Raw genomic sequence first — 24101 nt, 5'->3', positions numbered from 1 at the left:
AATTTAAGTATAAGATGAATGATGAAAAGATAAAATTGTGTAACATAAAAGAAAGAATGGAAGACCTAGAGATAACTTTAATGTTTTTGAATTAGATATAATCACCGTAAGAAAAACATTAAATATAAAAATTAATTTTAAAACAAAACTTTAATTTTATTAGCTTTTGTTTAAATTGGATTAATATTTAAAATAATTAATCACACATTTGATCTTTATTAAGAGGAAGATTGACTTTAACATACAATTAATTGAGTCTTTTACCTTTGTTTTGTGTTTTGTAAAATTAAAATCTTTATTACTTCTCTTCAAGATTAATTCCATATTAACTTTAATTTTTCCTTAATAAACAACCATTCTTATAATTTTTTTTAGTAAGAATTACTTTTTACTCATGAATATCACTTAAATTATTATTTTATATAATTTTAATCGTGGTCTTTATAATTTTTTACTTTTAATTTATATATCCCATTAGAGATTACGATAAAACATACAACTTAATATGATGACTTTATAAAATGAGAAGATAGCATACAACATTCATTGATAAATTAAGAATTAAAATATTACTAATGTATTAAAAAAATAAATCATAATAAAAATATTATAAGGTACAAAGCAAAAATTAATAATTAATTAGATTTTATTAGTTTTTAATATAACAATAATGATTAACAATAACGAATCATTAATATTATAATTTTTTTATTTTGAATTAAAAATAATTTTAATTATATTTTAAGCTATAACGTAATAATAATTTAGATTTATATGTATTGTTTTATTCAAGTATCTTTTGCTCCTACTCTTACTAAAGCAAAACTTAATGATCTTTTGTTGTGTTTGAGCTAAAAACCATTCTCATTCTCCTTGGAAGGTAAAAATACAATCTGTGAAAGAAGTTATCCATGTAGGGATGGAGAAATGGTGAAGAATTATATATATATAGGATTAGAAATGCAGAAGTGGTGGGTTTAAGGGCACTTGGGTCGTCCTTCCTTGGTCTTCCAGGTGTTGTAGCAAGGGCAGAGTTGCTTGTTTCCATAGGTACCAGGAGGCACGCATAGGCATTTTGCGCAACACTTCTGACAGAAAAACATGCATGGCTTCTTGTGTGAAGTTGCTGAGCAACGGTACGTACACCTCCCTTTACAATCTGTTCAATCCCAACCATTCATTCATCATCATCATCATCATTCAAATTAACTCAACCCCTTCAAACCCATAACTATACATAACATGCTTTTTACCTGAAGCCCGAAGTGTTCCACTGCGCGTATAAGCCTGTTCAAACATCACAAATACACTTGTATTGTTAGAGAATCATTATGCTTTTCATCAAGTCTTCTTCTTGTTGTTGTTTTTCTAACGTACCTGAGCTACATCAGAGAATGAGACCAAAAGAAGCAAAGAGAGGGCAAGCATGATGGGGCTGTAGGAACGTCCTGCCATGGCTGTCAGAATACAAGCTTTTGTTATTCCTTTTTAGGCATTGGAAGGATATTTATACAAGAGAGGGTCCGAAGCTAACAGTGAAAAGTAAGATGAAGAAGAAAAATAAATTAGCAATAGAATTCCGTTGTTTAAGGCGTTGAAAAGGGTGGTAGGAAAATTGATTGGAAAAGTTGCATGAAAAAGTGAGCGATAACAGCGCCATATCTTCTGTAATGTTTGTTTTTATTCCCTTTTGTCAACTCACGAACATGCTCCTTCTTCTTTCTCTTCTTCTCACTCTTTATTTCACCTCTTCCCTCCCTTGTTGCCTATAATGTAGAATCACTGTTTCTCACAATACTTGATTGAAATGTAATAAATATATAGAAATTTAACAGGGACCAATGCTGCAAGAAGCACACAAGAGTTTTGTGACTACATCTCCATACCTTCTTCTCTTACCTCATACTAAATACTAAATGTAAAAATATAATTTTTTCCTTTTTTTTACACCTCCATACATAATCCAAAAGATGTTTTTGGATCGGAATCCAAAAGATATTTTTGGATCCGGAAGTCTTCCTGAGATTTATAAAATCTGGAACTTTTTTTTACATTTGAAATAAGCCTATGGATTATATAATCCAGTTATATTCTGAATTACATAATCCAAAAGTCAATCTCATATTTAGAAAAGACTTCTGGATTATGTAATCCAGAAGCTAATCACACATATGAAAAAAAAACTTCTAGATTACATATCCAGAAACTAATCTAATGTATAGAAAAGACTTCCAAATTATGTAATCCAGAAGCTAAGACTTAAACTAAACCATGATGTTTTAACCATGAAGTTTTAAAATATTGTATTTAGATAACATATTTTATCAAATTAAAAATAATTACCCTCTAAAAATCCCAAACCAAACCCATGTTTGGTCTCTCCTCACAGTGTAATTTTATATCCTGTAAAACATTGGAATGGATGAAAGAAACCTGATCAGAATTAACTATCTTAATTATCTTATTGCATTTCTTTGTAATTAACTCTCAAACAATATAATATCAGTCTCATTATTAGTCCTTCAAACAAGCCAACAATTTCTTATGTATCCCAAAATCAACCCAATAACTGTGTATTATTTCCTTATAATTAGCTTATAAATCTATTAGTATTTATTTGATTTCGTTCCACTCCATATATAAAGAGTAAATCTAAACAGAAAAATAAACTCTGTTAAATATAATGCCCAAAATATATACAGTAAAGGTAAACAATACAATGATTAATCCATATGTAAAAAATTATGAGAGTAATTAACAAAAAATGAAATCTCAAAATTTCTACAATAATTTTTTTAAATATGTATCAATTTTCTTAATGTATTTTCGCTGCAAAATGAAATTAAAAAGTTTAAAAAAATATCGATAAAACCATTTTATATTTTAAGAAAAATTTACATGGAAAATTTAAAAAAAAATGTTAAGTAACAAAAGATAAATTAAAAAACGCTAGAAGGAGGGGTTGAACCTCCGACCTTGTGGTTAACAGCCACACACTCTAACCAACTGAGCTATTCCAGCTTGATAATTTCTAAAGGAATAACTTCTTATAATTTTACACATGTTCATAATTAATATTTTTAAATTAGATCAATATTTAGAATATACTCAGTATTTAATTATTTAATAAAGGTTAAATTGATATTCATAAATTATTTTAACCCCAAAAATTATGCAGAACAATGATAAAAATTAAATATCATGTTAAAGCATAAAATAAAGCACAAATCTACATGTGCTAGGAATTTTTAATCCAATTGAGCCTAAGCAGAGAAAGTTAAATAATAATTAAGAGAAAAATTCACAACCTCATTTTCTTAAAGAAAATCGATGGAACCATTTTATATTTTAAGAAAAATTTACATGGAAAATTTTAATAAAAAATGTTAAGTAACAAAAAAATATATTAAAAACGCTAGAAGGAGATGGAAAATTTTAATAAAAAATGTTAAGTAACAAAAAAATATATTAAAAACGCTAGAAGGAGGGGTTGAACCTCCGACCTTGTGGTTAACAGCCACACGCTCTAACCAACTGAGCTATTCCAGCTTGATGTTTCTTAAAGGAAAATTTACACTTTTCTTATTTGTAAAAGAACAAAGTCTTTAATGATTCAAACTTTTGTTGGAAAAGACCATCTTTGAATACATTTGTAACGATGTCTCTACACTTTGTAATGAAATTTTTATCTGAGTTTGAGAAATAATAACGATTCATGTAGATCAAAAGAAAATATGGAAATTTAAAATATACAACTGGCAAAATTTGTTTCTTTCCACAAATGTAATTTTCAAAATGAGCATGTTTTACTCTGACTTAAGTAGGTTTTGTCTTTAAAAAGAATAATTGAAATCTTTTAATTGATATTGATTCATAACTAATTGAAACGCACATAAAAATATTTTTTAAAATGATTTTATTTTATACTTTCTTGTAGTATGCAAAACTAGTCATGTGGTTTAAGTTGCTAGAATTGCATACAATGATGAATTTCATGTCACAAGTAACTAATCATGATTATAACTACACTATAAAGTGAAATTATTATTAGTCCCCAAAAACCAAAAGCTCAATACAGTTCATTAGCCGAACATTGTGTCTGAGACAAGACTACTTTAAGGTTTTGAGGATGTTGAGATAATCAATGTAATAATTTTGTTGTCTTAACCAGAATTATTATTTGTGTAAAGATTCAACAACCAGCTAGGTAAATTAATCTTGGTTTTGTCTGTTGTTACGTACATCTGCATGCAGTATGCATGCACTGTCGGAATGTGATATGCTGTATAATCAATGTGAATCATGGGTCTCAATGGGTGCTAAATATTCAGTGATTAAAAAATATAGAAACAAAATTTTAGTGGAACTCTTAAACTTTTGTTATCAAGATAAAGCTTAGTTCGCTTGCTTCACATTAGTTTTGAGATATAAAAAATGAAAATAATTTGAACTGAATGTGCAATTAAAACCGAAGTAATAAACTTGATGACTACAATTTCTGGTCCAATAAAAAGAAAAATGGGTACCAACACAAAAGGAAACTGTAGAGGTGTTGTACATTTTTAGAAATCAAAATTATTTTTATTCCGTCATATTACAACAGCAGTTAGAATTTGCAAGAAAATTGGGGAATGGTTTTTGCTTCATCACAAAAAATTTGACCATGTTTCAACATCTTTAAAGTATAAAGTTTGAAGTGAATTAGTAAATAATGTGATGAAGGAGCATCCGAAATACATATATTGGGCCAACTAGGGTCATGGTTAGAAGAATGGAAGAAGAAAAAGAAGGAATTCAGAAAACTCTATTTTTATGCATAATTAATTTTTAACTTTTCTTCCAAATTTTATAGTCTTATAAAATTGTACAAAGTAATATAGGTTTTATTTTGGGATTGTAGTTTGGCCATTATCTTGGATCATGTTTTGAATCAATTTCCATGGGCCATGTTTTTGGTCAATTTTCATGGATCATGTATTGAGTCAATTAGAATAGGGTGTAAATAGAAAAAGAAAGAGTCTAACTATAATTACAATTGCGCCGGCTTGGACCCAATGCAATTCTAAACCATCTAGGGTGCACAAATATATTACTAGAGTACAAATAGAAAACATGGAGTGGCAAGGAAAACATGAAGGTCCACATGTCATCTCCTTAATGGAGAGGATTCTCACAAATGCCAAAAGGACATTTGTTTTCATGGGAATTGAGAGGATTCTCTCCAATTAGAGGAGGACATCGGTCAATATCTAATTTGAGAGAATTTGCTCCAATTAGAGAGAGTCACTTTTCCTTCTATGAGTGGAGAGTTTTTAGGGCTAAAGCTTGCACTTTGACTACCAATGACACTATAAATACAAGTGTTAGTCCCCTTGTAAATTAGCTTTGGATAGACTATTGAATTGTTGCCAAAATTTCAATATCAACTACTCTCTTAACTCACTCTTTGCTAGTCTTAATTCTAAGTGTTTTAGTAAGGAACCTCTTATGAGTTGGTCTAACCTCTCTTAAGCTTCAATATCATTCTCCATACAATACTTCACAATTTCTTTCACTCATTTTAGTCATCAAATCCCGCACCCCAAAATATAAAACAAAAGACTCATAACAATGCAAGTTAGGATTGATTATAATTAAGAGGGAATAGTAGCATTTGATTATTTTAAAAGAAATAATCTAAAGACGAAGCAAAATGCTTGAGCCATCAAGTAAATTTTGTGCTCATATTTGCTGAGCATGCGTTTATAGAACGAATGTTATCACCCTTTATAATTGATAAATTTTTTAAAAAAATATTAAATACTAGTTATTATTATTATTTTAATAAATCTTAATTAATAATAAATCATGTATTATTAGTTTTTTTTTCTAAATAAAAACCGTTTATCTGTAATTTTTATTTTGTCTAGTTTTTTTCACTCAAACATATCATTAGAAAGCAAAATTAAGAGAGAAATGGAGAATATTAGTCTTCGAGATGTAGTGGATTAGTTTATGCACTTATTGTTGTAGTGAAAGTGATTTAGATTTCAGATGTATTTTTTTTACATTTTTACTTTTCTTGTAATATATTCAACTTATTTTGAATATTATGTTATAAATCTATCTGTGTTTTGTTAAAGAGGGATCATGATGAGGAGTTGTCTTCTGTGTACAACAAGTTGTTGAGGTGTAAAGCTTTGCTTTCTGCACTTTTCACTGTTTGGAGGGTCATGAAGAATAAGATTGCTATTAGGGTCAATTTGAAAAGGCGTGGTATATTGGTTGAAAATACTTGGTAAAGTTTGTGCGGGAAGGAGGAGTCCTGTCGCCACTTGTTTTTTGATTGCGGATTTGCTTGGCTTGTTTAGAGTCATTGTTTTGGGTGCCTTGGTGAGTCGCTTGTGTTTCACAATAATCTTGTGTCAATTTTTTTACAGTTCAGGATGTGCAATGCTTCAGGTCTGGTTAATGATATTTGTGGTGCAATTTGGGTTAAAGTAGTGAGTGAAATCTGGAAGTACATGAACAATGTCATTTTTAAAAGGGACATTGTTAATGCGTCTGAAGTGTTCGCAATGGTTCAAGTAAAGGTTTGGTCTTGAATTTCTTCAAAATCTCGTTTTGGTGTGTTCTTCTCATATTCTAGTTGGTGTTTGGACCCTTTGGTTTGTATAAGACTAGTTTCTTAATGCCTTGTTTGAAAAATTTTATTTTGTTTGGTTGTGTGACTTTGTCAATATGGTAAACTTGGTAGGAAGAGGAAAAAGTGTAATTTTATATAAGAGTTGAATTATCCTAAAATAATTTATATTTATTATTTTTTTATTGCTGATAAAAAATATTATAAATCGTTCTGCAAAACTAACTCATGTTATATTTCTTCACAATTAAAAAGGATTCTGAACTGTGTTAATACCAAGGATATTCTGGTTAATTTATAATAACTGAATTAATAGTAACTGTCCAATATTTTCAACTATCTCTATTAACACAAATAAAAATACGGTCTTTAACAGTATGGTTAATTTCATATAATGTCAAATTAATATACAATATTCTGTATTATCTTACAATATTTTCCTATTAATCTTTCTATTTACTAAACAAAAAATAATTACTATTTATTATATTTTCAAGACGTTATATGTATTTACTGTTTCATTCACTTCTTCATAGAAAATTAATAAGAATACATTGCAAAATGGTATATATAACATTACTCAGCATGTAAAACTACGAAGACATCAATGAAAAAATTACACATCTTCTTTCAACTTCTTACTTAGTAAATAAAGTAGAAAATATTTATAGTTCTCATGATTTTAAGTAAATTACCTACTGAATTAATATTTTCTTCCTATGGTATTAAGAGTCAATGAAAACAAAAATACTGTAAAAAGATGCTTTACGTAATATCAATTTGACACGAAAGAATCCCCCTGATATGAACGAAATCAAGGTGCTTCCATATGTTGCCAAGATATTGCCATTAATTCAATATCTAAAAAATGGTTTTGTGAAGAGACAAATTTTTCATTAGCAAAAACTAAACATAAATTATAAATTATATGGTATGAAAATGGGCCTAAAATAAATACTCTTTTCATAGTTTTATATTAATTTAGTTTAAAAAGGTAAAAATATGTTCATTTACCCATCCTTTGCTTATAGTGTTGGTATTAATTCCTACTCCAACACAATTTATCAATATTGCTACTACTAATAAATATATATTGATACTGTTTCAAGAAATTTGTTAAATAATTATCTGAGAAATAAAATAAGTAAGAAAATCAAAATAAAATTCTTTTTACATGTTAAGCATTTTATTTTGAAAAAGAAAATTGATGAGAGAATTTTCGTTGAAATATGCATTTAAAAAATACTTTATTTTCTTATAAATGTTTATTAATAAATTTATCGAAATGTTCTCTCGATAACTATTTTTAGATTTTTTTTCTCCCATACAATAGCAATTATGCGCATTATAGCACATAATTTGAGAAGAAAAATAAAACAGGGGAGTGTTAAGAATATATTTTCTAAACAAAATAAAGTTCGTAGTAAAAGTATTTTACTTTTGGCAGTAATGTTCGGAACCTCGGTCCAAATATTTGGCTATGGTCAACTCGACTTTGAGTCAAAAAAACGGATCATGGGTTCAGTCCAGTTTTAATAGTAAGCTCGATAAAAAATAATTAAAGAACAAGAAATATTAAGTTTGGTCATTTGTTATTATAATGTATTCTTTATTTAAATATATATGTGAATATAAAGCTTATATAAGTTGTTAATTGAATATATATGTTAATAAAGCTCTTAATTAAGTAGCAAACATCCATGAATAAAGATGTACGAGATTCTCTTCTGTTGTTAGTACCGTGAGAGATGCTCGTAGACAAAATATCTTTTTGTTATATATGTTTTTCGTCGATATTATATTCTCGTAAGTGAAAGTTGTTAAAGGAATAACTATAGGTTTGAGACCCCCGAAAAATGTATGTTGTTTTTGAATACTTGAGATTGAAAGTGATTACCTAGTACAGAGCATTGTTCCAGTACACCAAGAGGAGATCAACCAGAAACAAAGTTCTCTGTTCAGTCCAATCGACGTCAACCGGCAAAAACAAGTATATTTAAAAATAAATCAAAAAATATATTACTAATATTTTTTTAATGAATTTCAGAATTATTTTGAATGGTGTGTATAAAAAGAATGTCAAAATATAGGGAAAGAATGATAAAAGATTAAAGAAAATACGTGAAATATGTAAGAAATAATTGGAAAAATATAATTTTATTTATAATTAATAATGTTAATTATTATTTATTTATATTTATTATTACTATTATAATAAAAAAATACTCATAATTAAGTATAGTGTCCCATAATTAATTATATACAAAACACTTAAAAAGAACTATTATTTTAACAATCTAAATAGATTAAATGTAACACAAGTGATTATGTATCCTTTTTGAGAGAAAAATTGGGCATACGCTTATAAAAACTCTCATCTCTCATCTCTCATCTCTCATCTCTCATCTCTTTCTTTTCCTTTTCTTTTTCTTTCACACATTAGATCATTCAAATGATCGATCATCTCCTCTTTCTTCACATAACTGCTGCATCCTCTTCCACCGCAACAAAACCAAACAAATACTTACATTTTATTCTAAACCTATGCTGATAAAGCGAAAAAAACTGCTATCCTTGACGCTGACTCAAAGTAACTATGAATCCATAACAATGAACAATTAATAGCAATACCTCTCAAATAACAATTTTGCATTCATTTAGATTTATGAAAATCCTACAAACTTCTACATTTACAAAACAAAAATAAAATGAGATAAATTACCTAATAACAGAGAATAGTACGTGTTTTTAATTATGAGAAAGAATTAAATTATTTCTTCAAACCGAAAAAGGCAAATTTGAATTTTATAAACCAATTTTATCTGACGAGTTCCACAATTTAATTCAAATACCAATTAATCATTAAAAATTTATGGTTATAATTATTTATACACATTTTGTATTATCAAATACGAAGAATAATTGAATAGTTTAATAATTTAAAACTAAAAATGTGTGTTCAAACTAAAAATGGCATTTATGTATCTTTCCCTCCGTACGCAACAGTGTAGTCCTTTTTCTTTAATGCGACCTTAAAATGTTGTAAAACTTCTCCACGACTTCAAGTTGACTGCTAGCAGCGACATCATAAATATTTCTAAGTTTTTTTTATCCGATTGTGTTTTTTTAAAGCTGCATAACATTGGACCAAGCTCTTGTCCCAATTCTGTAATTATAAATTTTGTAATGACGTCTCAACTAATGTTAGACATATAAATTTTAAATAATTAGTAGGCAAAAATTGTATATACATAATTATCTAAAATATTTTATGATGCTTATAAGATACGGCTTCAATAAAATGATTGGACTATAGTAAATTACAAAAAGAAAATGATAATATATTTTATACTTTTAATATTTTATAGGAATAGAATTTTATATGTTCTTACCATAAAATTTTAACTCCGTTATATAAAAATATATGTGGATAAAAGTATTCCTAATTAATTTTAGGAGAAAACAATATAGAAAGTTATATAAACATCTTCGTATGTATAAACTAATTTGTTAAATTTTTTCTTATATTAGCTTCTTCAAAATATTTTTAAAAAGTAGATATATATAACTAATTTTATCATGTGAAAACTTGTTCTTTTTATTTTTCTCTTATTTTTTAAATGTTTATAAAAAACATTCAAAATGATTCCCTCTAAATTCACTTGACACTCAACTCTTGTCTCTTTTTTTTTATACAACATATTAGGAAGAAAAAAACACATTTGTATAATTCATTTTGTAAAGGTTGCTATAGAGTATAAAACTAATTATATCATATGAAAACTTATTGTTTTGTTTCTGTTTCTTTTTTTTTAAATGTTTATAAAAAACTATTAAAAAATGTCTTTTCAACTAAAAACACATGACACTTTGTCTCCTTTTTATTGAATAACCTCTACTGATTATTTAAATTATTTTAATCTAACACCATACTAAAAAAAAACACATGTTGCATAATTCATCTTCTAAGGGGATACTATAAAGTTGAACAAGGAACAGATTTTGTGAATTTAAAATAAAAATCATAGAGTGTTGATTTTGTGTTCTAAAAAGATATGTTAATTAGATAATAACTTACATATAATTTTTAAATTATCATAAAAACTAAGGAAAAAATTATAAGTTACATATTTCAATTAAATATGTAAATTAGAATCATTCAATAATGCCATGTCCATATCTGAATAGAAAGCTGGAGGGAAAAAGGTTAATTTTGGACTTTTCTTTCTGTTAATAAGAAACCCTAGAAGTTAATATAATTATAGAAAAAAAACATTTAGAAGGTGTGGACCAAAAACTGAGGAAATAAATACATATGAGGGAATGGTTCTATTGTAGGTAGTGGGTTATTAAATTTGCTAGTCTTTTTGACTCCCAAACCCAACCCACCCTATTCAATTTGAATTCAACTGCGCGTTGAGCCAGCAACACCACTCCCTTCACATCATTCATCATCACATCACGCAATGAACCGTCCCAGACCGTTCACGCGTTTTCTCGTTTATATTTTTTCAGTTTTTAATTCTTTCAATTCCAAATTGCAGATATCGTGCATAGACACTATCAACCAACCATTCATAATCTTTTATACATTTTATAAAATTAAAAATAAGAGTAGGTCAAAACTACCGTTAATTAATCGTTACTTAACAAAACGGAAACAGAAAACCAACATACTTTACAAATTTTCCTCTGTTAGTTCCTTGTAGGTCGGACACGGTATCTTATATTATTCCAAAATTGGCACCACACGATAAGAAAGAAATAGTTTGAAGAGAAATAAAAAAAAAAGTGTTGCAGTGCATGAAATTAGAATGGTCATTCGATTCATATTTTTTTAGAAACAAAAAAAAAATAATGCAGTGACTATGGAATTAAAAAAACAACGGTAGGTTTCCATGAAAAAACAACAAGAGTTATTATCAGAATAACTAGAGAACTTCGTCCTACAAATTTCACTTCTACAATTACACTACTCCTTCGTTCTTCGATCTTCTTCCCCTAACCTAACACCTAAAGCCACATGTCACGGTAGAGAATGTACAGAAGATGTTAACAACTACGTTATGTGCAATTCTTACTTTCCTAATAATTGCTTAAACGAAACCCTGACATGAAGAAGCGTAAACGTACCTTTCAACAATGAAATCGCGTTGATTTTAAGAGCGAGCCATCATCTTCTTGAATTCCTCGAAGTTAACGCTACCATCGCCGTCGGCGTCAACGTTGCTGATCATTCTCCGGCAGTCGCTAAGGGAGCACTTCTCGCCGAGCTTGCTGAGCACGTCGTGCAACTCCTTCGCAGATATAAGGCCGTTCTTGTCGACGTCGTAGAGATCGAACGCGTCGCGGAGCTCCTTCGACTCGTCGTTTCCGGCGTCATTGCAGTGGAAGTCCGCGAACTCCTTGAGATCGATGTAACCGTCGCCGTTCTGGTCGAGCTCCTCCATTATGCGTTTCAGTTCCTCCTTCGTCGTTTTGGATCCGAGCGTGCCAAGCATGTCTCGTAACTCCGTGATCGAGATTTTTCCATCGCCGTTCTTGTCGAACTTGTTGAAGATCTGGCGCACCTCATCATCCATGGGGTTGTTTCAGTACAAAAGAGTGAGAAACGAAAATGAAAATCTCTCCTGTTAGGGTTTGTTTGTTGGAGTTTTATTCTCACACTAAACAGAACGGCGTTATTTATGGTTGGGTTGTTGTATTTATAGTGAGCCGTTTGTTTCACGCGGTTTCTTGCTTAGCGCGTCAATGACGAAGTGAGAACGTAAAAATAAGAGTGGGTCCTGGTGGGTTTATCAACGGCAGTTGAGTGTACTGGAAGAGAAGGGAACCATGACGTGTATTCACGCGTCTCAGTACACGTGAATTAACCCATCAGAAGATATTTTGTTTGAGGAGAATGGAAAAATATATTTAGAAACAATTTTTGCATTAATTATTTAAAAGTTTTGTTATTAATTAAATTTAAAAAATACAAACATTTTTCTAACAGAAATGTATTAATTTAGGAATAAAATAAAAAATATTTATTAAAAAAATAAAATGATTTTTTTTGCTAATTTATTTAATATAGAAAAGGAATTTTCTGATTTTGTTCATGTACAGATTTTTTTATAAAGAAGGAAAAAAATATAACTAAAAATATCTACTGTCATGTCAGGAAAGCGTGAAAGTTATTAAATATTATTTGTTTCGTTTAAAATATTTAATATAATATACTTATTATTACACCCGAATGCACATTATAAATGTGTGTGTGAAGTGAATTGTTCCTATGTAATTGAAATAAATAAATCAATAAGCAATGTTGTGATAAGTTTAAAAGAAATCTTCAAAGTATATTATGCTAGGTAGTCACAAAATCAAATTTATTTGTTTATTGTTTAATTTTCTTAATAATTTATAAATTGGCTTTAATTCCATCATTTCAATCAGTATATCATGTTGAGTATATAATTTTAAAATTTGTAATAATTATTCCCATGCTTAAGATATTATTTGTAATTAAAATTTAATTTAAAATTTCACTCTTGATTTCTATTTAAATAGCATGTTTCTTTATCTTAATTTTACATATTTATATTCACATTTCTTTTATAAATTCTCAAACATCATGAAAATAGAAGATTAGTTATACTTTTGTGCCTAATATAAGTGTGATACTTAACTATTAACAATTACTTTATAATGTACACTATTTTATTGATGTTTTGTTGGAATTTGAAGAAAAAGTAATTAAAATTTTAAATTGTTTGTATTGAGATAAAGATTATGAAAAATAAATTAAATTTATGAAAAAGTCTACTGTAATGTAATATGTAATAAGTGTGATAGATAAAATAATTTTCTAAAACAAATAAAAATATAATATTATAAATTTATCCTTGTGATTAAAATTAAAATAAAATGAAATATGATTAATTTTTTTTATATATAAACAAACTAAAGTTTATGTAAAAATATTTTACTAGTTTTTATACATAAATTTGATTTAAATAAAAATTTTAAATTACTAAAAATTCTACATAAATAATAAATTATTTAATGTCTTGCTTAAATAAAAATTTAAAATACATAAAATTTATAAATTATTAAATTTTAAATAAATATAGATTCTAAATTATTTAATATCATAATTAAATAAAATCTAAAATAAATAAAATTTCTAAATTTTTCAAAATCTTAAATTATTTAATTTCCTACTTAAATAAAAATTTAAAATAAATAAAATTTCTAAATTATTCAAAAATATTAAATACAAATCTTAAATTATTTACTTTCTATTTAAATAAAAATACGAAATAAATAAAATTCTTAAATTATTTAAAATATTAAATATAAATCTTAAATTATTTAATGTCTTATTTTAATAAAAATTTAAAATAACTAAAATTCATAAATTATTTAAAATCTTAAATAAATACAAATCTAAATTATTTAATTTCTATTTAAATAAAATAAAATTCATAAATTATTCAAAATATTAAATGAATACAAATCCTAAATTATTTACTTTGTATTTAAATAAAAATATAAAATAAATATTTTTTTTTTAAATTATTCAAAATTATAAATAAATACAAATATAAATTATTTAAAATAAAAATCTAAAATAAATAAAAGTGAAGAAGAGCAAAAGCTCAATAACAGCAGCATATATAAACTTCCTTTCATAACTTCACATAAGTTGATAGATTTACAAAATTGTTAACAATGGTTCATAGAATGTTAAAAGTGAGTCTCATACAACAAACTAACCATGCAAACCTCAACTAATGAAAGCAAATCACAGAACCAAAATGCAGTAGAAAACAACTCTATAATCACTCAAGCAATAGATTATTCTATAAAAATACACTCTTCATCGGTTATGTTTCAAGAATAATCAATTATAAAACAAACCCATAATCAATTATGTAAGCAAAATTAACCACTGATTATCTCTATAAAAAAATGTTTCTAATTGATTATATATTAAAAGATAACCAATCATCTTACCATTGATAATCTATTATGTAATGGTCATAATTAATTCCTTCTTCTTCTCTTTCTTTATTTTTCTCCATGAAAGCTGACATCAATGGATTGCACCTCAAGAACAACCTCACTAAACACGATCACCACTTAGCTCCAAACCTCACCAACTCAAAGCAACACATTAAACCCATTTAATGGGTATTTAAGAATGAATTAAAACCCTAAACTACATCGATCAAAGAAATCCTTGCAACATGCATGAAGCCACTGTGCATTCAGAACAAATCTTACATGGAAAAAGTGAGCAAATATTATATTATATTATGGAATTAATTATATATATAATTAGTTATATGTTATAAATTTAACATATATAAAAATATGTATGTTACAACCATAACCTATAATCGATTATATATAATTGATTTTATATATTTTTAATAGTAAGATATAATCTATTATACATATGTAATATTTATATAATTATAATAATATTGATTTATAAGAATAAATATGTATTTGGTGTGTTGTTAAGCTGTTTTTCCTTGTGTTTTTTTTTTCACCTCTGCTAGAATGAGAATAGTGTATGTTCTTGTAAATCAGCGTGTTTCTGCGTTAACTCGTGAATACAAGCACGTTTGCCATTTTATTTTTGTTTTCATCAAACTAAATCAGTAAATTCGAACACAACATTGTAAATCATCGTAATATTTCTTATGATGCACTAAAATGAGAACAATGCATACTCTTGTAAATCCGTGTTCATCTTTTTCTGTTCATTTATAAATATAAATACAAACACGTTGGATATCCACATTTTTATTTTCATCAACATTAGATGAATGAATATGAACACAACATTATAGATTACCATACTATTTCACATTATGCGATTTTATTCTAAAAATTGAAACAATTGAGGTGATATACAAAACTATTACTTTTTTGGTGTGATGTCTCAAAAAGACCTTACCCATCCTAGTACTTCTTCTTCTGTCAATCTTTTACAACAAAAAGTTGTGTTCCTTGTTCACAGATTTTTGAAAAAAAGGAAGTAGGATTCCTCAAACACAATTATCTATTTTTTAAATTTATTAATTTTTGAAATATACCGGTCTATACCGGATGAACCTTATTATTTAGTTTAAGTGATCGACTAACCGGTCAAAAACACATTTAAAGTAATTACGATAATAAAAGTTAAGGCAGTTGCAAAGATTCTTTGAGAATTAGGGACACGTCTCACCAAATTCGGATAACCTCCCGAGAAATCAGGAAACCTTCCTAAAAATAAGTTAACATTGATATATAATAGATTCGGTCATTATAACAAAGAGTCTATGACCAAACACTATAAATAAACTATCTAAAAAGGAGTAAAATACGTTTTTGATTCAGTTCTTAATGTACACTCTGAATATGAGTATTTGCTTCATCGTTGGAGTATTTTTTGTATGTCAATCCCTGAAAATCATACCACTATATTTCAAGTTCTTCAAAAGAAAATGAAAGACACACGTAAGAAAGGCATAAAAGATCAACAATAACTCTTTCGATGCTGACCGGTACAGTAAATTTTATGCAAAATTACATTATTAATGTAAAAAAAAAATCCTATAGTTAGCATTAAAAAAAATATACAAATGAGATTGAAGAATCATATAATTGCATGAAGGGTGAAAAGTAGACAAACCAACTTATACTTATTATTAGAAAATTATGATAACTACAGTTGCTTTTCTCCAAATGTGTTGATGCCAACAGATGCAATGCATCACGACAAGACAACAAGTGTTAAATGGCAAACAATTTTGTCGTGCATGCAGATAACAAAACATAGAAAACTATGGAGTTCTATGAATACCAAGTAGATGCCCATTTATTGCAAGAAAATTTGGCACCATCAGCGACACAATTTCACATGGCCAGCTTGAGTTATGTGGTTTATGGTTTGAACAACTGTCTCACTTGACAACACAACAAACAATATCCACAATTATTTGGCTCCTTTTATAGGGATAGCGTGTATCTTAAAGCATAAGTATGACTTTAAAATCTGTAAGAAATATATTTTTAATGATTAAATAACTCAATATTTTGTTCTGCAACATCCTAAAAATCTCACCTAATGTTAAAGTCAAAATGAATGGTTATTTGTAAACAAATTCCTCTTTTATTCATTAACAGAGTTTTAGAGTTTTTCAAAACAAAATGGATATTATTTTTCTTTATCCTACTAAAGTATTTTTTTAAGACCGGACTTAATAAAGTTACCAAATATCAAAATGAATTATATTTTGAGCAAAAAGGATAATAATATGAATGTACTAGAGTTAACAGACCCTTTTAACAGGCAACAATGAGAGAATGATCGGAAAGACTTAACACTTCTAGCTATATCACTTCATTCATGTGATTCTCATCATTTTACGCGTTGTAAGCTTTAAATACTGTTCTAATTAAGAATGAAAAAAAATTAAAAATAATACTTTTAAATGCAACTTAATTTTATAAATTCAAAGGTTTCTATTCAGTTATATCCTATCAAATATTTTTATAATCAACATGAGTTTTTAAGACACATTTTTCATGTCGACAACTGCTAGCTCATGTGTATTGAAACTATATATTTATATGTGTATGACAGTAATCAAACAGTTAGCCTGGAGATGTATTCAGCTCCTTTATTCCGGCTGTGAAGTCTGAAATCCTTATTTTCAAGTGTGAATACAAATAAGGTAACAGTTACTTAGCATTGACTTATTTTTGGTACATTTTTTCATAAGACCAACTGTTATTGAAATGAGCATTAAGAAAGTCTCCTAGGCCAAATTTGAATCAGTAGCCCTTGAGATGGTACTGGCATAGGATCCCTACTGAAGAAATTGTCTGAACATAGCTTCCAACTGAACCGGGTGACTAGGTAATGAATTGAAACTAGAGTTTCAAGCTTGGAGAGCTCATACCCTGGACATATTCTTGCTCCCCCTCCAAATGGGATGAAGCAGTAGGGTGCTACAGATGAATGGTTTTCAAATCTACTAGGTTCAAACTTGGACGGCTCTGGAAAAATGCTGCTATCCATGTGGGTCATTGCTGTGACCCAAAAAATCTAAAAACGTGTAGAAAGGATTTTATCAGTAACATAATTGCATGGAAAGAAGTTTTAATGACAGGCAACAGAGTTTCAATTACCTGCCATCCTTTGGGTATGAAGTATCCATCGTACTCAATATCTGTTGCAGCCTTTCTGAAGCCACCAAAAATAGGAGGAAACATCCTAAGAGTTTCCATTGCTACTCTCCAGGTGTACTTCATCTTTGAAAGGTCTTCCCATGTGAGTGCCTCTCCCGAGGGCTTGCCTTTTGCTATCTCTTCCTGTTCTGCAAGCATGAAATCAAATGAGTTTAATTTCTACGCTTTATCATGTTATAAAAGTTAACAAACTTATTTTAAATGGTGGTTTGTCATTGACTATAATAATGTAAAAACTCCAGATTGTTAAAGCATATACTGTTTAATCCAACCAAGTGTTTAATGTCTATGCATTGTCAATGTAAGATCATGACAAATTTTTTCCTGTTTTAGTTTATACAAATAAAAAGTGTTAAATCAATAGTGATATCTTTCTAAGGAGTAAGTACTGTGTAGATGACAATGCGCACACACTTTGTTGATTCATACCTTGAAGAACTGCTGCATAAATATCAGGTTCGTTGGCTAAGAGTCGGATGATGAAAGTAATTAGAACAGATGAAGTGTCATGGCCAGCAACCATGACAAGCTTAATGTTGTCAAAGATTTCCTTTTCGGTCATAACTTGTTTGCCATCTTCATCAACCATGCCTAACAAGCAACTAATCAAGTCTTGGCGTGTAGATGCTGCATTTTGCTCGAGTTCAATCCTCTTCTTGTGCACAATCTCCTTCAGCATGGTCTGGATTCTTGCACTTTCCCTAAGGCTACGATTGTAGCGTGTGAAGGGTACGTTAATTGGGACTGACCACATTCCTTCTATCATCGCTTGGAAGGGATCCAGGTATTGATCTCTTTGTTTTCCACGCTCAAGACCAAACAAAAGAGAGCAAATTATATTGAATGTGAGAGTCTTCATCAGGGGCAGTACCTGAAAGAAAAACAAGAATAAAAAGGGACAATTTTTTTCCCAATCTAGATTTGCTTTTCCTTAACCCCCAAAAGAGAGTGTATATGTATAATAAGTTACAGACAGGCTACAATCCAGCATGTTTTTTGGTTTGCATTTTGTTAGGATTTGCTACCCAAGTGTCTTATTTTCCCTCTCCACATGACAAATTACACTGCTCTTTAATCAAACAGATACTGGGTAGTAAATTGTAAGAACAAAGTACATACCTTGACTTGCTGTTTCCCCTGCCAATGCATCTGAAGGTGATTCCTGACTTCTTCATCCATTTTTCCAACATACCTCTTCAAGGATTCCGGCTTCAGAAATGAGACAAGTGCACCTCTGACTCGGCTGTGATCTTCACCACTCAGTTCCAGCAAGGTCCGGTCACCTAGGATCCTTTTGATGGATTGTGTTTGCTGGTTACCAATTGTGTTACCGTCACTAGAAAATACAAACTTATTTGCAGCCTGTCCATAGATTAAAACTGTAGGTTTTCCGAAGAGGCTTAGCTTTGAAATGGGACCATACTTGTTGATTCTTTCTTGAACCCATTTTTCTGCGGTGTTGGCACGCATAGCTTTTAGAAGGCCAAGACTTTGGCCAATAATAGGTATTCCAAGTGAACCAGGAGGAAACCTTTTGGAGGGGTTTCTTTCTCTTCTAAGCAGAAGAAGGATTGGGATGAACAAGAGGAAACTTAACAAAAGAAGACTCATGGTTCAAGTTTTTTTTTTCAGATTCTCAAGGTGAGACTATTTATGTCAGGCTTTTGTATGAGTGTTTCTCCTTTGCTTTTATCTCCAGATTTATGCAATAGATGGAATATTAAGCACACTATTCTAAGTTCCTTGACATGATTCTTCTTTTGTCCCATATGTATATCATCTCGTACCTTTTATAATTGGTTTTGGGCCTAACTCAATATCATATACTTTGGCTCTTTTTCTTGTCAAAGTGGGACTAAATCACCAGCCTTGTGGTTGCAATTAAGGCAACAACCCAAGAGGCTGCACTTAAGACAAACGAAAGACTCTACAATAAAAAAGTAAGCCAGCAACCATTAATAAAATAACGTTATAAACCATAATATCATTATTGTCCCCAAGTGGTTCTTTGCCACTGGGACAGCTTGGATTTGAAGAAGTGATTTGGCCACCTAAACTATTTTGTGAATTAATCCTAGCATTATATTAGAGGATAATGAAGGATAGGTGTAAATTGCTGCACTTCACAGATGTACAGTCACATATCTGATGTGATTTACAATAGTGTTTTTCTTTTTGTTTATTTGTTTACAATCTGTTCAGTGTTTCAGATTGTGTGGCTTTATCTTTTTTTAGTAGTTTAATTTGCTGTGTTGTCTTTATTGAGATGAAGTGGGGATAGAATAGGTTTAGTCATTTAGGAATACTCAGTTTTGTTTGGTTCCGATACTTATGATCATTGTTTGATGTAAATTTCTTTGAGTCATCTTGTAGCTTTCTCCATCCTTTTGATTTTGCCTGTTGGTAGTTTATGTTCATTTGTACTAATTTCTCAGATACTTTGTTCCACTTTGTTTTTAAACATATCTTTACGAGTTTGATCAACCTACGAAAATAAAAATTACTGACTTCATTTTGGGTTCCACTTTGAAACTCTCTAACTATGGAAAGGTTTTGATGTCTTCACTCTTTTATTTTGCTATTTATCTTATGGTTAAAGAGATAGTGATACAAATGAAGGTTTTTTATATTCAGTTCAGATTAACAGTGTTGCATCTGGTTTTTATGCAATCCTGATACTGTATGGAAGTAACTTATTTGTTGATGTCCCTGCAGCTAATGATTTTATCCTTGTTCAAAGGAATTGGAAATGTCCTTATGCATGTTCCAGAAGTTGGTTCTTTATTGTTCACTTTTCTGAAGCAATGCTATGAAGAGCTCAGCATTTCTTGTCTAAAATTGTCAGAAAATGAAATTCAGATAACATGCCTTTTGCTGGAGGTATGTGTTTTGTGTTTAATTTTAGTTGATGGAACCTTTATTCTGAGATTAGGTGTGAACTTATTCCACTTTGTTTGTAGAGTTGTGTTATGTCATCTCCCACTTGGCGGAAATGATCTACAAGATGTTTACTCAAAGTATTGCGGGTGAGATATTTTATGTATATTTTTCCGATATCATGTATTGTTATTTTGAATATACTAACTTCATTATTTGGACATTTCAATTTCGGGATTTGAATATGGATGACCTGCATGTGTAAAGCCTTGCATCACTGTTTTGAAGAAACTGAACAATAAATTCTATGTGGAGTTGAAGAATGAAGTCAATGTTTTATTAGCAGCATATCATTCACCATAATTGATGAGTTGATATAATGATTGCTGCATTTTCTTGACTAATTAGTGCTGTTCCACAGTGAATTTTCACATTTGTCTATAAATTATATTTATGATGGTTAGCAAAATGATACAAAGATTTAAATAAAAATTGAAAAGACTCAGTGACTGCATGGACTGGCTTATATGAGGAGACCGAGACCGAGAATATTGAAACTTGAATAATGAGTCTATCTTTAATTAACCTTGGTCTTTCTGGAAACAGTTTTTGTTTAAATGTTTGAGAACTCCTGTGTACTGTATGCAGATGATTGAGTACATACAATACAAATGTTTTTTCCACATTCTATTTAAAACATGAGGACTAATTAATAACATCCTTAACATTGTCAATTAATTGTAGCTTTTTTAAATGAATAAATAGAGATTTTGTTTTAGAAATTCTTAAATAGTAAGTAATATGGTGGTGACCTGAGTCAAAATTTTAAAACTGTAAATTTCATTTTTGTCAATGGCCATAGCCTTTTGGGTCAGCGGGTTGTTTCGCACTATAAATGTTATTTGTTTATTTTTGCGTTATGCTTCTTTTCAATGTCCTACCTCACCTAGTTGGGATTGTTTCTTTTAAATGTTGTGGGAGGGTTCTTCTAATTAATTATTCCACAATAGGGGGAAAAGAAATGTAGTTGGGAATAATTTTGGATATGTTGGAACTGCAGACTAGTTTCTCAACTGTTGGCTACATGCTTGCAACGAAGAGCTTTATAGTTAGTTCTACAAATGAAAAGGTGCTGAAGAAACAAAAATTGGTCATATGCAGAAGAGATAATCCAGTCTACATCCTTAGTTCCCTTCTTGATGTTTTGCTATTGAAGAAGGTGATTTGGTTATGTTATGGGTACTGCCAAGATTAGTGGTTGAAGCATTTAATTGTCCTAAATTTTCAATTTGATTATTGCAGGCATATACTGTTAGGACCCCTATTTAAGCTTCAAAAATCGTTTATGGTAGTTCTTTACTCTGCAACTCATTGGTCACAACACAAAATATCTATACACAATCCAATTGAATTCAGAAACCTGATAACAAGTTGATGTTAAATTTGAGTTCATAACAAGTTGATGTTAAATTTGAGTAGGGATTACTAATAGCTCCAAGTACCCTTACCAACAAAAGTAATATGATCCACTAATTACCACAATACAAAGGATCACGACTGCACCACCATTTTAAAACCTTGATGAAGTAGATCTTAGATCTTACATCAAACATACTAACTATGAGAGTAAGCTTGAACAAACATAAATCACGCTAAATTTCACAAACATAAACACACCCATTACTGTTGTTGATTTGGAGGGTTTGGGGGAGGAGGCATGCCAGGTCGAGGAGGACCAAACACCGGAACACCGCTGCCAGGTGGTGGCGGCATGCCGGGGCGAGGCGGAGGAGGCCCAGGCATGCCAGGGCGAGGCGGAGCCGGAGGTCCTCTCACCATCTGTCCTGGAGGAGGAGGTCCCATGGGGCGCTGTCCAAACTGCGGGGGCGGAACAGAGAACTGAGGCGGAGCTCCACCAGATCTAGGAGGACCAAATTGCCCAGGTGGCATCGGAGGAGGCGGACCCCTCGCCATGGGGGGAGGAGCGAATTGGCCTGGCATCTGCCCCGGTGGGCGCATCACCGGCGGGCCGCCAGGATACGACACGGGAGGCGCATTGAGATGCGGTGGGCGCGAGATCTGTGGCTGCATCATGCCCGGGGCAGGGCCACCAACGCCGCGAACTGGACCCGCGAGCCCAGGCTGGGCCTGGATACCGGGGGCGGGAGGAATGCCTCTGCCGGCGGCACGACCGATGCCGGGGCCGGCGAGGGCGGCGGCACTGACAGCCTTTGAGCGGGACTCTTCCGGCGGAGGTGGGCCCTCGACGGTCATGGAGATGACCTCCTCGCCGCGGAGGAGGAGAAGACCGAGCGTGCGGCGGTCCTCAAGGTCGCCGCCGTCGGCGGGCTTCTTGCCCTTAGCAGGAGGAAGCTTGCGGAACTCCTCGCAGTCACCGAGAACAAGGTTCATGTGGCGGTCGAACGCCATGAATTTTCCGACAAGCTGGCGTCCGTCCTGAATGGTGACGCGCATTCGGTAGTTGATGTACTGGAGCATCTTGGAACTCTTAGACATCGACATTTTGGAAGAACAAAAATTTTCCTCGCAGCTTCTTCAGTGAAAGTGTTCTAGGGTTTAAGATGAGTCAGTGAGAGAGGGAAAAATAGAAAGAAGGAAGAAGGTGAAAAGATGTTTGGAATTTTAGGCTTTTGTTTTTTTACTTAAGGGGGAAAAATCGTATTTTCATATGTAACCTGGGTTTTAAATTTTGCTAACTGCCGCGTTAAAACTCTAGCACTCTTTGTATTTGGATTGAAATTTTCAAAACTTACTAGATATTTAAATATATTAATTTATTTAAATAATTTCATTTTTAAATATTTTATTTGAGTACAACAATTTAAATTTATTAAACTGCATTTTATTTTATTTTATTTGAGTAAAATACTTCAATCACTACTAAATAGAAAATATTAGTTAAATGTTAAATGATTGTTAATAATAAAAAATAATAATATTAACTATGTTATGTTGTAGTCTATTTTGATTAATATTATTTTTCGGCTAAACTGTGTTAAAATATATTGAACTGAATTTGACAAAATTCTTTCACTGTTAACATGTGTCAAAACTGTTTTTAGTTTATGTTATCTATACTTATTTAAATTGATATTGATTGAGTTTGTTTTTACGAAATTGTTGATTGAGAGTTTTTTTTCTTCTGATTTTTCGATTGATTTTGATTAGAAAATTTCTTCAACTGATGTTAGCAAAAAAAAAAATCATACTCTGTTGGTCAAAAGTTTCCCTATTAACGCTAGATAAAAGATCTTGACAAACTATTAATAAATAATAAGATTGATATTATTGATAAAAAATTATTCTTATCAATATTAAAAAAATAGAAAAAATATGTACTTTCATA

At 30.3% G+C, this 24101-nt stretch overlaps 3 protein-coding genes and 3 non-coding genes across 6 annotated transcripts; all 6 read right to left on the bottom strand.

Annotated features, from left to right (window-relative positions):
* Positions 1-835: 835 nt before the first annotated feature.
* On the bottom strand, positions 836-1534 carry LOC137826447 (protein RSI-1). Its single transcript, XM_068632411.2, has 3 exons — positions 1378-1534; positions 1254-1287; positions 836-1159 (listed from the first exon to the last, which is right to left on the bottom strand). Exons 1-3 carry the CDS (start codon positions 1453-1455, stop codon positions 978-980), a joined length of 294 nt encoding a protein of 97 aa, XP_068488512.1. The 5' UTR covers positions 1456-1534; the 3' UTR covers positions 836-977.
* A 1413-nt stretch (positions 1535-2947) lies between these two features.
* Positions 2948-3021, bottom strand: TRNAN-GUU (transfer RNA asparagine (anticodon GUU)). Its single transcript has one exon. It is a non-coding gene; the product is annotated as a tRNA-Asn (tRNA).
* A 454-nt stretch (positions 3022-3475) lies between these two features.
* Positions 3476-3549, bottom strand: TRNAN-GUU (transfer RNA asparagine (anticodon GUU)). Its single transcript has one exon. It is a non-coding gene; the product is annotated as a tRNA-Asn (tRNA).
* Positions 3550-11416: 7867 nt separating this feature from the next.
* On the bottom strand, positions 11417-12316 carry CML23 (calmodulin like 23). The gene is made up of 2 exons (XM_068631623.2): positions 11756-12316; positions 11417-11635 (listed from the first exon to the last, which is right to left on the bottom strand). The coding sequence occupies exon 1, from the start codon at positions 12202-12204 to the stop codon at positions 11782-11784; it is 423 nt and encodes a 140-aa protein (XP_068487724.1). The 5' UTR covers positions 12205-12316; the 3' UTR covers positions 11417-11635; positions 11756-11781.
* A 4898-nt stretch (positions 12317-17214) lies between these two features.
* LOC137825836 (taxadiene 5-alpha-hydroxylase) lies at positions 17215-19678 on the bottom strand. Its single transcript, XM_068631621.2, has 4 exons — positions 18977-19678; positions 18287-18728; positions 17798-17985; positions 17215-17714 (listed from the first exon to the last, which is right to left on the bottom strand). The coding sequence occupies exons 1-4, from the start codon at positions 19466-19468 to the stop codon at positions 17412-17414; spliced, it is 1425 nt and encodes a 474-aa protein (XP_068487722.2). The 5' UTR covers positions 19469-19678; the 3' UTR covers positions 17215-17411.
* A 2462-nt stretch (positions 19679-22140) lies between these two features.
* Positions 22141-23445, bottom strand: LOC137825834 (uncharacterized). The gene has a single exon (XR_016514772.1). It is a non-coding gene; the product is annotated as an uncharacterized LOC137825834 (transcript).
* Between the last annotated feature and the right edge of the window lie 656 nt (positions 23446-24101).

The sequence above is a fragment of the Phaseolus vulgaris genome, chromosome 8 (assembly GCF_051622355.1).
Source record: "Phaseolus vulgaris cultivar YP4 chromosome 8, ASM5162235v1, whole genome shotgun sequence".
Taxonomy (NCBI): Eukaryota; Viridiplantae; Streptophyta; class Magnoliopsida; order Fabales; family Fabaceae; genus Phaseolus; species Phaseolus vulgaris.
This window is presented reverse-complemented; position numbering and strand designations above follow the sequence as displayed.